This window comes from Sinocyclocheilus rhinocerous, unplaced genomic scaffold, assembly GCF_001515625.1.
Source record: "Sinocyclocheilus rhinocerous isolate Xijiao unplaced genomic scaffold, SAMN03320098_v1.1 scaffold790, whole genome shotgun sequence".
Classification (NCBI taxonomy): Eukaryota; Metazoa; Chordata; class Actinopteri; order Cypriniformes; family Cyprinidae; genus Sinocyclocheilus; species Sinocyclocheilus rhinocerous.
In genome coordinates, this window is record NW_015666971.1 from 755,185 (window position 1) to 773,740 (window position 18,556).

The following is an 18,556-nucleotide window of genomic DNA, read 5'->3' on the forward strand; positions in this document are numbered from 1 at the left end:
TGTTTGCCACTGTTCGACCCTGCCTGTGTTTCTGACCTCCTCTGCTGTTAATAAAGCTTGCACATGGATCCGCACGTCTCACGTCTTGTCAGCCCCGTAACAGCTGTAAGGTTAATCAATTATCAAACGAATTCATTTCAGCTATAAAGCAGCTCTACGGAATACAATAGAAAAATACACGAGGGCTGCATTTCCCAAAGGCATCGTAAAACTAAGCAGACTGTAGAGGTAATTTCTATTTATGCTTACGATCCTTTCGGGAAAACACAGCCCAGTCGGTTTACTAAAATGTAAGGCATTAAAAAAAACTCAATGCATGATCACAGTTCATTTACCTGAAAAGTTTAGGATTAAAAATGGTTAACACTGGTGACCTCGGAAAATATAAACCATGAGATATCAGCTTCTTGAATCAGACATGATCTATTTTGGAGGTATTCTATTGTCTATTTTGGGTATTTAACTGCACAAAAATGGAGGATTTACGAGCAAGGCGTGTTATTCCTGCAGGGAGTTTATCTAAGCATAAGGGTCGGCTTTAATGTTTATCTATGAGCGTTGAGCTACAGCGGACCTCTGAGGGGCAAACTGTGATTGTCCGAAGGAGAAAGAGTGATGGCTCCCGGGACAGCGGCTGTTTTCTTTGGCTCTGGTTCTTTTCTCCTCCTTGTCAGCAGACTGACAGCATTGGTGCGGAGACTTGCAAAACGCCCAACTGAACTAGGATTCCTATTCTACTCCCACCCAGTTTTGAATGAATCAATGCATAACCAGAAATCTTCACACCAGCTCAAAAACTAGTAAATAGTTCTGGCATCTACTTCCTACAAAGACAACATCCTATCTGTCACACTCAAAAGTGATTTGAAATGCCCTACAAGTGTCAAGGAAATAGTGCGCCATATGCAAGACTTCACTTTTGATCAATTTAGTGCATTTTTGCTGATTAAAACTTATAAGAATCTTACTGAACCCAAACTTTTGAGCAGCAGTGTCATGTAGAAAGTTTTAGTGCTCCACCAGCAAGACGAGCACTAACCAAGAGAAACTAGCATGAACTTGGATGGAAATTATAGCAGTATTAATAGCAATATTATTTAGTCTTTTATAGCAGCTATTACACAAAGTCTGTCAGGAAACAACCTTTTACCTCCTAAACAGCAGCTTGTCAAAGGTGGGACAATTGGTTCTAATCATGTCTTGTTCGGGTTGTTTGAAGTTAATGCTTTTGCCCCCAAAGCTGCGAAGCATCCAAAGCACACAAAGACGAGCGCCAGATCTCAAGTTAGGATTGAAACACAAACTGTCAGAAACCAAGATGAAGTTTGCTTGGGATACGGACAAAACATTATTTTCAGCAATTAGCAGCGAAGCACCATCCAAAAAACACTACTCATTGAACACAGATATATTTCACAGGGTCAAGACTGCAGGCAAACAGCGAGAAGAATTCCCTTCTTATAAACCTTGGCCATCACTTCAAATAAGAAGGCGCAAGGAATGTTCCTCAGACTATAAACATCTCATCAAATCAGCAACCCCGGCCCCCCCCCGGCCATCTCTGTAACAGACGTGTTTGTTTTCGCATCTGTGTGGGTCCTGAGTGCCGTGTTCTTCTGGTTGTGAAACGCTTAGCGAGGGGATGAGAAGTAGGATGAGATCTGGAAGCATGTAGTGAGCGAGCGTGAGCCCGGAGTGTCCTGGTCAGTTAACGGATAACTGAAAGAAAACAAATGCGCATGCTACTTTGATCAGGGCAACTATGATGGAGAGTTGGTCAACAGTGAATGTGGTGAAAGATTTGTCAGGTGAGGATCTTTTTAACACTGTGGGAACAAACCTGATCAACCAATAACAGTTCAGTACAGTGGATGGCATTAGCATGTTGCTCAGCTAGCAATGCAACACTAACACACAAACAGTTTTAATTAGATTTCACTCAATTGCTGTACAATTTGCACTATTGTATGAAATGTAATCAAGCCAGGGTCATTGGAAAAATTTGCTCCAAAAACGTACCTATACAAGTTTCCGGTCGAAATGAGCACTAGTGGTAGTAAAACAAAAACTACTTTTATTCCTTTCCACACAAATTATGATTACGGAGGCAGACTATTGAAAAATGAAGACTTATTTTTGGCAGTTCCTTGCACAATACTGTGTTAAGACACTTCTACCATAGTACATTATTTGCAAACTAATACATTTTAATGTTTTTATCACACAAACAACTCCATATGCATGTCTTTTATGACGTAGTAAACTTGCTCATTAGCTCATCTGGTACAGGTGGGTACGAGTCACTTAAAACACGAGTCAAAAAACTCCACAAAAGAGATCAAAGCCTCATATAAACATGCTAAAATGCATGGTTGCAAATGTTTTTTTATCTCATGTTTGCTGTTGTTAACACTATCAGTTAGGTTTAGTTTAGATGGCATTTAATTTCCGAACTGCTGTGATGCGTACAACGATCAACGTAATAAAACAATGCAAGATTCATATTTGTTGGATAAAACTGAATGCACTTTTAGAGCCACTCACTGGACATTTTACTTCACAACATGTGCACAAAACAACATAATATCATTTTGCATAAATGTTGCCACAGGCCTGTTTTCCCAATAAACCTGGGTTGAGTATAAGTATATTTATAATAAAAATTTCTCTCATCTTTTATGCCAGTTCTTCCACTGAACTTGCAATTGCTTTTCCTTTTCCTTGAGGAACACATGCCATGCTGCCTTTGAAATTGGCCAAAATTTTGTTCTGAAATTACACCTATGAAGAATGGAGTCTAGGTAGTCCGCTCACTAGGTTTTGGAACAGATCTATTCCTATAGTACACTATAAAACACATCCTTCAGTACCCTCATCCCCCAGACAATCAACTGGCTCTATTACTCTAAATAAAGATGGTAATTGCTCATCCTAAATATGGCTTTGAATAGGTTCTGTGTTGCTTAGAAGGAAATAGCATAATTACTGTATTTGATGAAGCTGAGACATACTAGAAAGTGGAAAATTGCTTCCCATAACAACTGAGGACAATGCATTTCACTTTACCAGTAAAGATCTTCAATGAAAATATCAAAATATGCTTGCAATTATCAAGATCAAGACCATTTCGTAACCGATAAATAGCTTCATGTCTGCAAGCAGATGAGTAAATGGTACTGCGATCTGATCTGGAAGTTAAACCGTCTTTGTTTCTTACAAACACACAGCTTGTCACTTCACAAGTCATTAACTGATGGACTGGAGTGGTGTGGATTACTCGTGGGTTATTGTGATGTTTTTATCAGCTGTTTGGACTCATTCTGACGGCACCCATTCACTGCAGAGGATCCATTGGTGAGCAAGTGACGTAATGCTACATTTCTACAAATCTGTTCTGATGAAGAAACAAACTCATCTACATCTTGGATGGCCTGAGGGTGAGTACATTTTGAGCAAATTTTCATTTTTGGGGTGAACTATTCCTTTAACAGCACTTCAGAGAAATGGAAACTAGTTCACTATATCAGTAGCAATATTTCTCAATATTTCTCAAGGGGGGCCCATGAAGGGTCTTATCCCAAATTATTCATGTACACTCAAAGCTGGGGCCCCAGGACACGCCTCATTTGCTCATGTGTGTTCTGTCAGTAAGACAGAGCAAGCAGGAGTGTGCGCATTAAAGCCACACAAACTGCTCTCATCTCTCCACCACAAGAAAAGAGCTTCAAGAGATTTCTACACATTGGATCCTTGGCAAGGCCGTTCGGAAAATATTAGCCAAACCATTCATCATTTCTATCAAAATACTTCAGGAGCCAGACTACAGACATTTTAACTGATTTCACACAGTAATATTAATAATGTTAAAAAGAAAAAACAATGATATTGTCAGCTGTCCATCACATAAACAAGCTCATAGTATGATGCATGTTTACAAAAGTAAAAGTGTAAATCGACCCACTATCAGTGCTGAAAATGAGTGTTAGTATAACAGGGGTAATGTGAAAATAACAGGATAAGATAACAACCATGTTTTTGATTAAAACTGGGAGAAAAGTTGTTAAAGTGACAAAAACAAGGCTGCTAAAACAATCGTCCAGGCAGGTTTTCAAATATTGACCGGTCCAAAATCCATCCATGTTTAACTTCATGAGTGATTTCAGTTGTACAGTGGTTTGGGGTTTTTAAACTACCCGTGTAAAACAGTTCTGCTCTTTTACCGGTTGATTTGACTGTGCAGATGGCATCGTCTAACTGTTTTGTATTTAAACTGGTGCTGTCAAACCAAGCACATCTGACACTCACAGAGGATATAATGATAATAGATCAACACATTTTCACTTCCCTTTTTACAAAAGATCTTTAGACACAGTTAGACATCTTTACATAGAGAGCTGTGCAATAATATAGCTACATTTTTGTTTGATGATATAAACAATCACACAGCTGAGATTTGCTATATGGTTCATATCGCTTTACACAAGTATACTGTATGCATCTGGAGAAAGTTATACTTTTTATATAAGTTATATACTTTTTATACAAGTCATACTTTATATACTTATTATTTTATATGGACATTCTTTTATATCCAACTTTATATACAGAGCCAGATGATAATATAGTTCATTTTTGTGACAAAAAAAAGTCAGTTAAGATTTGCTATTTAGTCTATAGGCCTACCACTTTATGTGAGCATATGTTTGTGGATAAAGTTGGACATAACACATCCAACTTTATATATAGAGTCTGACAATAATATAGTCAAATTTTTGATTATATAAACAGTCACGCAGCTGAGATGTGGCTTTATGTAAACATATTATAGGTATACAGGTAAAGTAAGAGCTACTGCATGTGTACTCTGGATGTGTGTGAGATACACACCTCTGCCGAGGTCCATCTCAGTGCAGCGTTGCTCTGGGTTGTTGCGGATTCGGCACTTGTATACAGCTCCAGGTGATTGAACCGAACTGCTGAATGATGAGTTTGCTCTGGGAGCCCCAACCACAATCCTACAGACATCAGGAGAAACAGTGTCACTGTACATCACAATACAACTACACACACAACCTGGGATGCCTGGGACAGAAGTCCATTTATACAGCTTTTTATCATTATAAACTGGAAGACAAAACTATCCTTTGTAGGTCTGTTTTATAAATGAATTAGCCCTGGAGGTGGTTTTGCCTTGTCATACTGTCATGGTTTGGCTCTACAATTCGGTGATGCAAGAACTACATCATCATCTCCACTGAAGCAAAGGCAATGTTTTAGGCGCTGGCCAGTGTTTCCCTTTAAACTTTAGGACAGCCCTTGGAAGAAAGGCTTAACATCTGTACAGTCATAAGAGACGTTGCAAAAAGTTGCATGTCTGAAATGTAATGGCAAGAGTTGAGTCATAAAAGTAAGGGAAAACATTGTACTTTTGTTAGCATGCTAAAGAAATGCATGTACATAAGTGTAATTATTTTGTGGTGCCGCTTGTAATCGCAGTTTAAAAGCCCTAAATGTCTTGCATTAGACTAGACAACAAAACATCAAACCAAATGTCATTCTCCAAATGCAGAAGGAGCTTTTTCCAGAATTAACTAACTCACTTGTTCATTCTTGCTCAGAGACTGGTTTGAAATCAAAACATATGCAACTTGGTTTGGTTTTTATCATCTTAGGCAATACTAATACACATTTTAATAGTCCAAATTATTTTTAGAGCCACAGTGACAATCCAACACCAAGATAAATCAAAATAAACAAGACAATTTACACAGAAAACGTAAATAATTCACCTAGCGCTAAACCAATATTAGCGCTCGCCTGAGGTAACCATAGCGACGTTTTGCAAAAAGTGAGCGCTGTCATCATTTATTTTATTACATATTTAAGACAAAACTGTTAAAAATGCATTTAAGTTTACATTTGACATACTATGCTAGCGGCGTCAACGTTATGACATTTATCGGGTCTTTTAGGTTACATTTAGACCACTGTTTTAATTATTCATATATCATTAAGAACATTTCAGTGACCACAAGAGTTTAATTGCGCGATTATTTTCACCTGAGAAACTGACATTTAACCTTACCTGAGGAGGTAACCTTGGCAACCGAAGACCGCTCGAGCGCTTACCGTTAGGAAAGTAACGGCAAAATGTATGAACCGATTATTATATATATATATATATATATAAATATCTTTATTTTTATAAAGTCTTTAAGACAGTTTACCTCTGGCTTACTGTACCAGGGGCGCCAAAAGACAATTTGAGACAAACTTCAACAGACTAAAGTGAGGTAATACTGATTTTCACCATTAAAACAACTACAAAGACGCAAAACTGACTGTATAAATGCTTATTCCATTCCAGACCAAGTACTCACCAGCGTGTGTTGTCATGGACGTGCTCCAGCACCGAATATCCAAAAAACGTCGCATCTGGTCCTCGGAACACCACGGGATGTTGTAAGTCAATGTTGAAGGAATAAACCAAAGAAACCAAACACAAACACACAAAAACATCCAAAGCGCTTCTTTTCCGTGTAGAAAATTCCGTCATTCTGTTGCGCATCCTCAGTGTTCAAACTGATGAGAACTTTATAAAAGCTATTAAATCTGTCTATAAAGTCCCAAAATGGAAAAACTACATTTATACGATTACACGACTTCCTTTTCTTAAATGTGGGAATTAAGCGCATGCAAACAGGGTTTGAGTTTGTGGATCGGAGGTGTGGGTCAGGATAGCGCGCTCATTGCATGGCTCTTCTCTTCTGCTGCGTCTCTGGAGTTTCTCTTGGCATTAAAGCGCTGCGCTCGAGATGACGCGTGCGTTGTTGCGCGCGAGCATCACATTTCACGTTACAGGCCGAGGAGCGCGTGGCGCCGCGTCCACTGGCGACACCTACCGACAGCGCTCAGTACTGCAGCTCATTACTGGCGTACATATTTACAATTAAAAGTTTTACACACTGTGACATAGGTTTGGTCAATAGTCTGTTTAAAAAGGAGATCCTTGGTTTTTCTATATTTGGCGAAAATGTATATATTTATATATATATAAATACATAAACATATATACATACACACATAAACATATATACATACATATATATACATACTGTACACATATATACACAGTGTGTAATGCAAATTTGCTCATTCTCAGGAGTATATCTGAATGCTGACACCATAAAATTGTGATAATGTTTAATGCTTTTGTTTTTTGGTGGTCCCTGTATCATGGTATATGAATATGGTAATCATTCAGCATCACAACATCTCTTGTACAAAATCTTTGCATATTTATACATTTGGCCAACAGTGACTATATTATAGTGAGAATTAATCTGATGCTTAACCAGTCTGACCAGTACCTGACAACCGCAACATACAGCAATGTTACCAGAGCTTCTGCATGCAGAAAAAAAGAGGATTTGAATGTAGTGTAAATAAAACTTTATTAGTCGTCTTAAAATGTATTAACCGCCTCAAAGTGCCCTATGACAGAGATTTATAGCCTTTTTTTTCCCAACAATGATTATTTACAATATGAAGCGTGGTTCTAACTAGTCAGTTTCCCCGAAAATACAGTATTAAGTTACAAAAAAACATAGTAAACAATCAGCATACTATGAGCCTGTGTCTTTATATCGTACATGTGCTGTGCAGATAGTTAAAGGGTAATTTCATTTTACCTTAAAACAGAAAAAAGACTAAATAATTCAGGAAAAATAGAGAGAATCAAGCAAACTGAAACTTACAATCAAAATTATTGCACAAGTCTTCAAATCATACAAATGCAGCTTTAAAAAAAGAACCGTCTACCCAAACCAAGTTCCCTTGTACCATTAACCGCACACACATACATATCGCTCTCACACACACGCATACATATTGCATATCGCTCACACACACAGATAAGTAGAGCAGGCTCTTTCATGTCAGTAGCATCTCTCAGCAGCAGTAGCTGGAGAATCTGCCGTTCGGTCAGTCAGGTTCAGGCACGGTTCTGGTTCCACCTTACCGGAGCCAAGGCTGTAAAACACACAGATGGGGAACAGAAGCCCAGTTACTTCAACTAAGAGCTGCAAGCACACGCATTAAAATCACTAGCCAAAAACATGACGCCATCTGAATAAACATGTGACAACTCATTAGCTAGATACAATGCTTGGGTTTTGCAGGAGGTTGCCAGGGTGTTGCTATGCTGTTCCTAAGGAGTTTGAGAGATTTTTAGCACGTTACTACGCAGTTACTATTACTGTTACAATGTTCTACTACAGTTACTATGATCTACTATGGTGTTTGATTTTTATTATTATTTTTTAAGAAATTAATACTTTTAGCTCAGCAAAGATGCATTGTATTTACTTCGCAGTAAAGACATAATGTTACAAAAATTTCTATTTCGAAAAAAATTGGAGCTTTTGAACTTTCTATTCATCAAAGAATCGTGAAAATAAAATGTATCAGGTTCCACAAAAACATGAAGCAGCATTGATAATAACCAGAAATGTTTTTTGAGCAGTAAATCGGCATATTAGAATGATTTCTGAAGGATCATGTGACACTGAAGACTGGAGTAATGATGCTGAAAATTCAGCTTTGATCACAGGAATAAATTACATTTTACTTTATATTACAATAGAAAACAGTTATTTTAAATTGTAATAATATTCCATAATATTTCCAGTTTTTACTGTATTTTTGAACAAATAAATGCAGCCTTGGTGAGCAGAAGAGACTTAAATCGAAACATTAAAAAAATCTAAACGGTAGTGTAAACTAAAGGCTATTGGCTATAAAAAGTTACAGAGCAGTGATTTCCTGAATGAGTGGTTTAACAAAAAGCAAAGAAGCAACTAAACAACTGGAGAAATTGAAATAAATGTCAGGAATTCAGTTTCCAGGAAAGGAAACAGTGAGCACACTGCAGAAACCTGTTAACAAACCACAAAGTATTTGATAAGAAACACGTATGTGCTTCATTTAGCATCTGATCGGCTCCCTCTCGGCACATGAACTGCAGAATGAACATCAATGCATCAATGCTGTACATCTGGGACGCCGGTTTCAGCCAGTTTGTTAACATATGGAGAGTTACGGAGAGTCTTTGAAGGCTACGCTTAAACTCACAGCTGTTTCTGCACACTAAAGACACGCTCACCATCACACGGGAATCCTCACGCTCCAGAACCTTCTGCGCCTGGTCCGGGGGAAACTTCAGCATGGATGTTATAACTTTGGCCATTGTCTGAAGAAACAAGATGCAACAAAAAAAAAAAAGAGATGAAACTGAAATTCTGCATTTAATATTGCAGTATGTTATTTAAGAGCAAGAAATGACAACTCATTTCACCAAAAAAAAAAGAAAATTCTGTCATCATTTATTCACCCTCAAGTTGTAAGAAGATATTTTAAAGAATGTGTGTAAACAAACAGTTGATGGTCCCCATTGACTTCCATAGTAAAGAAAAAATACAATGGAAGTCAATGGGGACCAGAGATTTTTATTTTTGGGTGAACCATGTCTTTAAAATTATTATATTTGTTCATCAGTCATGTTACCTGTTTTCACCTATCAGGTCTTTATATAACTAAATGAGTCTCATATTATAGGGGGGGGGGGAATAACGGTTTAATAGGAAAACACCACAAAGGAGTGAAGCATACATGAATGTACAGTGGTGTTTTTACACTATTATAGAGTTTCATGAAATGTTGTGTCAGAATGGAAATTGGGAGTATTTTACAGAAAACAGACCCTCAATGTTATTTTAGTAATATTTATATTCAATTATAGTATTTATTCATTTTTCAAATTAAATTTTATTTTATTTTTGTTTTTATTTTAGTCATTTTATGTGCTTTTATCATTTTTATTAATTGTTTAATATATATATATATATATACACAAACACACATTTTAGTTTTATATACGCTATTATATAAATTAAGTTTTAATTTTAGTTTAAGTTTTATTAACTTTAGTATGTGCTTTTGTCATTGTTACTGTTTATATTAAAGCAATAAGCCCTGTGAAGCCGTGGTTTACAGTGAATTATAACAGCTGAGGGGCGTTGTTAGGCACGAGTGCCTACAACCCCCTTAGCTGTTATAAATTCACTGTAAACCACGGCTTCACGGGGCTTATTGCATTTATAAAACGGTTATTCCATATACGTAGTAAGGTTTCACAAAATAAAACAGAGCAAATAAAGTGTAATGATATTAATAAAAACATTATTCTTCAGTCAAACAATAATGTAGTTCCTCAGAAACGGTTGTGGTTCCAACAAAGTGGTTGCCGAGCAACACACAAATGTAAACAAAGGTGTATGTTTGTAGAGTAATTTACAACAGCTTCGAACTTGGCTCAGCCAATCAGAATCAAGGACCGGAACAATCCGTTTTATAAATATATATACACACACACACACACACACACACACACACAATTTCTATTTAGCATTAATTTTACTTCGGTTAAAAGTTTGAATAATTTTAGTACTTCAATTTCAACTTGTTTCAGCAGTTCTAACTTTTTTTGTTATTTTAAAATTTAAGTTTTTTGTTGTTGTTTAAATCAGATTTATTTCAGTTAGCGGAATCAATTTTTAATAGTTTTAGTTAACAACAACAACGCTGCCGCCCATCTTTAGTGGAGCTGCTGCTCTGCACTGTTCTGTGAGCAATTACATCTCGCAAAGACAAAAACCCTCATTATCTGCAGCCTGCTGGGTAATCAGCCCTAGATAGATCTGCCAGCACCCGTATGCGGCGCTAATCAGAACCAGCGCAGCCGTTCACCCCGAGCATCTCTCTTAAAATGGTATAGGCACTACTGGGTCATGTGATGAGAACGAGCCACCGGGTCGCCCCCCGGACATCCTCTCTGACAGGGAGGCCTGTTGTGATGTCATAAGGACCCGACTGTTTATTAGCAACGAGGGCGAATCGCGCTGGCTTCAGGGCGGCATCAACCAGGCCGTTAATTAGTCCTGGCTTAACTGACAAGATTCGCTCATTAGGGTCCTGCTAAACGGACACAAAATGCCGCTGTTGGGAGTTTTCATGAGAATGAATCATTTTACAGGCTTCCATCCGGACTCCCCGTCACACTTATTTACTGCATCCTTCCTCTAACAAATGGCATTATTATGTGGTGGAAAACTGCGCATTGTGGGAAAGATATTATGGAAGATTTACAACATGGAAGCATAATAATTATTTTAAACATAGTTGTTTATCAGTAAATGGGTCTTTCCTACATATGCAGTAGCTACATTTTCTTGTCCCCATTCTTGTCACTCAAATCAACGTTATTTTAATATTATTTATCTACTACTTACTATTTATTTAGTATTTGTTTAGCATTTATTAATATTTTAAATTAGATTTTATTTTTATATTTTCAGGTTTTAGTTTAATTCATTTAATTTTTTTCAAATATTTCTGTTTAGCTTTTATTTATTTATTTTCTGTTTTAATCATTTTAGCACTTCAACTAATTTCACTTTTAGCTGCCAAAACAGTATTTCCACTTTTCATTAAAGTTTTTCATCTAATATTATATTTTATTTTATTTCAGCTTTATTTAAATAAACATGATTTTCAATAGTTTTAGCTAACAATAACAACACTGATCCTCATGTAACCTAAATTTAGATTCATATTTGTCACGTTAACCATCCTTGCCATTTAATTACCCATACAATTTTTAATGAATTAAAATTAATATAAATGTATAAACTTTCCAGAAAATCCAGAGAATATATATATATATATATTTTTTTTCTCTTAATAAAAAGAAGGGTAATTAAAAAAATTCTGTTTAAATAATACTGTATAACAGTAATGACCAAAAGCAGTCCTTCCCTGAATGACATCATCGTAAAGTCTAATCATAACCCCAAAAATGTACCTTTGTCTCTCTTCCCATCATGTACTCAAACAAGACCTTCCTGAGGTACTCGAATTCGGTCAGCTCGGAGAAGGGGTCCATGCTGTTGTGTGACATATCTGTAGAGACAAACCAACAGCAGATTCATCATAATCATTATCACAGAGAATCTAAGAGAACTAGAGACATTAAGCTTGGTTTAAGAGGAAACGGTTGCTGTTTTTAAAGTACAGCCTGTACAAAATCTTGGCTATTCCCTCATTCACTCCAGTTCTGCTAAACGCTGCTCTGTCAGGGCCGTAATTAAAACCAGAGCAGCCAGATGACGAACTTATAAATCCTCCAAACACTCAACGCCAACAATCATCATCTAATAGTAGAACCAAGAGAGTCAGAGAGGATGTAAACAATAGAAAATCACATGATCGGATGAGAAAATATGTGCATTGCTACAAATGCAAATAGACTTTTAGATTATATACGCTTGCCATGATGCTGGTGGTTGCCAGGGTGTTGCTATGACGCTGCTAGGGTGCACACTTTTAAAAAAAGGTTCTTTATTGGCATTGATGATTCCAAGAACCTTTAACATCCATGGAATCTTTCCATTTAACAAAAGGTTCATTATAGTGGACTTTAGATCATTAAAACGTTCTTCACACAAAAAAAAAAAAAAAAAAAAAAGGTTGGCACTGTTGTGAAATCTCCCTTTTGAAACCTTTATTTTTAAGAGTGCAGACGAAATTATGAGTCAAAGTTTAATACAGTTTAGGGGTTTGTTTCAAATCTGAAGTGTGAGCGAGAGTAAGAGTTAATCTTTCAGAACCTGCGCTGGAGATTGAAGACAATTTTCCCTTGCTTTGACATCAATAAGATAAGCACGCATTCATACACTCAATACATTCATTAAACACACACCCACGACCTTTGCGTGGCAATAATCAGCCCGTAAATCAGAGCGCTAGACGCGCCTCACTTCCAGCGGCTGTAGTTAAGAGCGCCGGCTCACAGCAAAGCTGGAACACTATAAGGACAGCATTGTGGCTAAACACAAGAAGCTTTGGCTCAGTCTAGGTGGGGGCCTTTCCGTTTTCCACTCTGTTTTTAATGGATAAAGAAGTGAGAGCAGAAACAGAACAGGAGACGTTGAGACCATGAATGAACAAAAACCAACTTGAGTTATTAAAAAAAAAAAAAGCATGTCGAAGTCGGCGATAGGCGGGTAGTTTTCTGCGCTGTTGATACCATGGAAAACATGGCGTAAAGAGAACAACCCAAAATGATCCAGTCCAGTTCAACCTAACATATTTTAGAAATTACAAATTTATTAATTAGGGAGAAGAACACAATTTTGTATCTCAAGGAAAGTGATGTATTAGATGCACATAATAAAAGACAAAAATACGTATATATGTATAAAAAAATAAAACATAAGTAAAGTTTGGTGTCAGTAAATTTTTTTCTTTTTAAGAAATTTAAACTTTTATTCAGCAAGGATACACTGAATTGGTTCAAAGTGACATTAAAGACATTTAAAATGTCACAAAAATTCCCATTTCAAATAAATGCTGTTATTTTGAATTTTATATTCAGCAAAAAAAAAAAAGTAAACTGAAAATTCAGCTTTGCATCACAGGAATAAATGACATTTTATATTAAAATGTTATATTAAAATATAAAACAGGTATTTTAAACTAATAATATTTAAAATTTTACTGTATTTTTAATCAAATAAATGCAGCCTTGGTGAGCAGAAGTGGATTCTGTCAAAAACATTTAAACAATCTTAAGGACCCCAAACTTCTGAACAATAGTGTACATGCTCTTGCTAAAAAGAATACGCACATGTGGTAAACATCATAAGCATCACAAGCACCCCAGATGTGCAGTAAATCTTCAGTAATGTCTCATGGAAGTGATGTAAGGATTAAGCAATTAGTTTTATAAGTGAAACTGACTTTTGCATTACAGTATCTAGCGTGCACAAAGAGCACAGGAGGTGCAACCGATCAGTCAGCCGTCTTGCCTCATTAAACCTGTGAATGACTGGCAATTAGCAGAAGGAGCCGTGTGTCTCTCTGGAAAGCCCATTTAACCAGTGCTGAAGACACTACGGTGGCTGAACGTCCAGGAACAGACAGCCTGACAGAGAGAGCTGGGACTCAAGGTGCCACTGAAACTCAAACAGGCCTTTGATCAGGAAGCATGGAGAAATGAGGGGCTAATAAATAACCCGACCTGTCTGACTGACCCCAGATTAGCCCAGTCTGGGCCAACAGGGACGTAACACGAGCCACACCGGTCTCATCTCCAGAACAACACTGTTTGAATGATACAGAGGGACTGGTTTATGACCGCTGTTAGCACATGCTTAAACTGTTGACTGCATAATGAACAAAATACATAAATATTATCAATGCACAAAAAACATTAAGTACCACCATAAATCAATTCAGTACTCTATCAAACATATATACAAAAACAGGTAGTTTTGGGGTGTTTTTAAAGCAGTTTTTTGTCTTGTGAATCACTAATGAGTAATTGATGGGAGGCAGTCAGAAGATCAGAAAGACTACTGTCTCTTTAATGTAGAGGCCACACAGATATGCTGAAGAACAGAGAGGATACATGGATGGGTTTGTTTATGTATGAAGTTTGCTTAGTTGCATGCCAGATGGATATCTTCAAAGGAAAAACTCATCTGGTAATACATTTAGAAGAATATTCAATTTGGTTTATAAGGAGAGAGGATGACTCCGTTCCAAAACCTAGTAAGCCTCCTACTTAGACAGTATTGTAAGGCATCATAGACACACTTCCAACATGAAGGCTGTTCTAAAGCACAAATTCAACATTGCAAGTATATTTTGCAGATTAAGCAATTGCAGGAAGCATTGCGACAATCTCTGTGAAAAAATTCATCCAAAAAGTTTGATTTATCCAATAAGATTGTCAAGTTGAAAGCACTTCAATTTAATTAGAATTGCACAATGGACTCAAATTTAACCCATAATGGTGCGTTATGTATTTTTTTGCTAACTGTTGTTTCTTTTTAATCTCAGCAACTTGTTAATGTCAAATTGTATTGAAATTGTCGAGTCGAGTCTCCCACGCATGGCATTTTGCAGCTTTAAAGGTTGCTGCCTTTTCGTGATCAAAATTGGTCCCTTAATCGGTCTCATTTCAAGCTTTCAAAATCAGTAATATTGTGAAATATTATTACAGTTTCATGTAACTGTTTTCTATTTGAATATATTTTAAGATGTAATTTATTCCTGTGATGTAAAGCTGAATTTTCACATGCTCCTTCAGAAATCATTCTAATATGCTGATTTGCTGCTCAAGAAACATTATCAAAGGTAAAACCAGTTGTACTGCTTCTTATTTTTGTGGATACTGTGATAAATGTTATTTTTCAAGATTCTTTTAAGATCAAAAAGTTCAAAAGAACAGCATTTATTTGAAATAGAAATCTTTTGTAACATTATACATGTCTTTAAAGTCACTTTTGAGCAATTTAATGCATCCTTGATGAATAAAAGTGTTAATTTCTTTCAAAAACAAGAGTGTATCTTTAAATATATGATTATGCAATGCAAATGGCTTTATTTTATGCTTTACAATTCAATTTGATGTTGTCTTTAAATGACTGGTGCACATTTTCTTACTTTCACATCCAAAACCCATTTGACATTCATTCCTCCAAGGAACAGAAAGGTTTTATTTTGATGCTGATGCTGCTCTTGTCCAAACAATGCAAGTATTAAAGACACAGCAGATCTTTGAGCTGGCTGTCTGAATCCGGGGTCATTTGTGGGAACTGGGGCGAAACACGGTCTGTGAAAAGCATTAGATTCAGAGACTAGCTCTTTATTACACCAGCAGGGAAGGGCTGTGGAGCGGCAGATTTTCTCCTCTAGCTGCCCATATGTTTAAGCTCCGCATATGTGTGTGATTGATAGCGGGGTGTTGAAGCGCTGCTCTCCTGCGGTGACTGATCGCTCTGAACTAGTGAGAATGAAGGTGAGGTTTATCTGCCAAGGGTCAGTGTGCCACATCATTCATTAACCTCTGGGAGTTACAGGAGATACTTGACAAGCATTTTACAGTCACTAGGCGGCTAAAACCCCCAAATTCATATTACAAACAGATAAATAAGACAGTAAATGACATCTGGATAACAGCTGGCTTTAGAAACATTGGTCTGCCTGCCCACAGCTAGACAATATAGCATTCAAAAGCCATCTTTATAGAAAATGGTTAAGGTTATTTACCTCTATATGAGCTTCCCAGGTGAGTCACCACTGCGTTTTTATGGGAGCGTCTTAGTTTGTCTTCTAGAGCATGAATCTGAAAATAAAAAAAAATAAAAAAGTACACATATAGTGCAAAACTGATCTTTAAGAACTCAAGCTTGTGTCTATATTTCTATATAGGTTTTAGAAATTAAATAACAGGAAATGAGAAATGCAAATATGCATTATACATTTATGCCTTTGGCAGACCCTTTTATCCAAAGGAACTAGATAGGATTTGATTTTCTCGAAAATGCTAGTTAATATTATCGCACTGGACTAAAATTGATTGACTTTGCTCACACAGGATATAACAACTTCCCAAAAAAGTTGATATTTTTGTACTTTTTGGGGTTTTTTCCCCATCTAGTTACACTTGTGGTGTTCCTAGTCAAAAATTACCTGTCTACCCAAAAAAAACAAAAAAACCTTGCTTATAAATATCTCATTATGCTCTTTCTTTCTTTCTTTTTTTTTTTTTTTTTTACTGACTGATCGTAGGCCTTGTTGATCTGGAGCTCATGCCTTTTTCACTCAAAAACTGAGGTGCAGAAGCTCAGATCAAAAATAAATTCAATTGCTAATTGAAAGAAAACAAGTTAACAAAAAGATTGAATCCAAGATTTGGTGATAATACAGCATAATGAGAGATTTACACGCAATTTTTAAAAGGCCGGTCATTTTTGACAAGGAACAACAAATGAAGTTAGGATTTTCTGCACAGCACAAGGGTTAAACAAGTCATTTTTTGGAATAACTTCCCCTACACTAGTCCTCAAATGAACATCACCGTATGGCCCAGGGACAAGCCGGATTATAAAAATCAAGGTATGTCCAGTGTGTGCGCCTCCCCGTGTGAGTTTGCATTCGTGTGGGGTGAGACAAACAGCATGAGCTCTGCTGTAACTGTTTGTAAAGTTGAAATAAGAGTAAACAGATGTGCGGTGTAATGAATCTAATCTTATTTTGGTTTTACACCGCTGGAGGAGTGCAGGAGCTCTGGGAATGTGACGGTTGGTAAACGCTCCTCTCATTACGGTGTAATGAATCTAATCTCATTTCGGTCTTACACCGTGCAGGAGCTCTGGGAATGTGACGGTTGGTAAACGCTCCTCTCATTTTTTCTCTTTGTCCTCTTCATTGTCATTTGCTAACACTTCTTAGGCCTAAAACATACTACAGTATGTGCAAGCATGCAAACGCAAGCATTTCTAGCTTCTTCTACGGTCAGTTTTCTCATTCAGGTCAACTACTGTCATAGAAGAACATGCGAATCCTGCTGAAGACGTTAGTTAAACTGTCAACAATGTTTATAGCTAGCTTCCTGTTTAGTGGTACAGCTACTCAACAAGCTATTTCTCTTCACTTACCCTGTCGTGGTATTCCTGCTCTTTTAGCCTGGCTTCGCTCAGCACGGTCGTCTTTTCTGCAAGCTGAACCTGATTGGACAAAGAGAGAAAGACCAGAGGTCAAAAATATAAACAAATGGAAACTAAGAGCAGCATTTAGAGGTACAAAACAGTTAAAAAGTTTGGGGTCAGTATGATTTTTGTTTTTTATGTTTTTGAAAGACATCTCTTAAGGCTGCATTTATTTGATCAAAAATACAGTAAAAACAGTAAAATTAATAAATATTTTTTACAATTTAAAATAACGGTTTTCTACGTGAATATATTGTCAAATGTATTTTATTCCTGTGATGAAAAGCAGAATTTTCAGCATCATTACTCCAGTCTTCAGTGTCACATGATCCTTCAGAAATCATTATAATACGCTGATTTGCTGTTCAAAAAACATTTCTGATTATTATCAATGTTGAAAACAGTTGTGCTGCTTAGTAATTTTATGGAAACAGTGATAGGTTTCTTTAGGATTCTTTGATGAATAAAAGTTAAAAAGAACAGCATTTATTTGAAATAGAAATCTTTTGTAACATTATAAATGTCTTTATTGTCACTTTTGATCAATTTAATGCATCCTTGCAGAATAAAAATATTAATTTCTGACTGAAAAGATATTAATACTGAGCAGTCATTACAACAGTCAACCAGTTAGAGTGTCCATGGGAGTTAATCAGAAAAATAGATGAAAATAAAACCTACCTTTAACTCTTCAAGACCCTGAAACACAAAACAGAATCAGCAGGTCAAACAACTTCATAATTATGCAAATATTAACATATAAATATTTTTTTTTTCTGAGTTGCGTTTGCCCACACACAGAACACTTGTGAGATCAGACTGTAAAAATGCAGCATGGGCTCCAGAGGTGCAGCGTGTGTTTCACGTCTCTGTGAGAGAGCGCTTTGTAACCGCACCGAACACACATGAGGACCACTTTATCCTGAACAAGGCTCAACTTT

At 36.7% G+C, this 18,556-nt stretch overlaps 2 protein-coding genes across 8 annotated transcripts in view; both read right to left on the reverse strand.

Moving 5' to 3' along the window:
• The window catches only part of itga9 (integrin, alpha 9), a 99,024-nt gene extending 92,270 nt beyond the window's left edge, over positions 1–6,754 (reverse strand). The window contains exons 1-2 of the mRNA XM_016544903.1: positions 6,381–6,754; positions 4,835–5,015 (exon numbers count right to left, since the gene is read on the reverse strand). Of these exons, the coding sequence (XP_016400389.1) occupies positions 4,835–5,015; positions 6,381–6,568 (369 nt within the window). The 5' untranslated portion in view covers positions 6,569–6,754. The remainder of the gene's footprint in view (positions 1–4,834; positions 5,016–6,380) is intronic.
• A 1,076-nt stretch (positions 6,755–7,830) lies between these two features.
• LOC107733336 (golgin subfamily A member 4-like) overlaps positions 7,831–18,556 on the reverse strand; it is a 42,175-nt gene continuing 31,449 nt past the window's right edge. For all 7 annotated transcript variants that reach the window (XM_016544916.1, XM_016544915.1, XM_016544914.1 and 4 more), the window contains 6 exons: positions 18,297–18,314; positions 17,565–17,633; positions 16,174–16,249; positions 11,921–12,018; positions 9,164–9,250; positions 7,831–8,031 (listed from right to left, as the gene is read on the reverse strand). In XM_016544916.1, the coding sequence (XP_016400402.1) occupies positions 8,017–8,031; positions 9,164–9,250; positions 11,921–12,018; positions 16,174–16,249; positions 17,565–17,633; positions 18,297–18,314 (363 nt within the window). In that variant the 3' untranslated portion in view covers positions 7,831–8,016. The remainder of the gene's footprint in view (positions 8,032–9,163; positions 9,251–11,920; positions 12,019–16,173; positions 16,250–17,564; positions 17,634–18,296; positions 18,315–18,556) is intronic.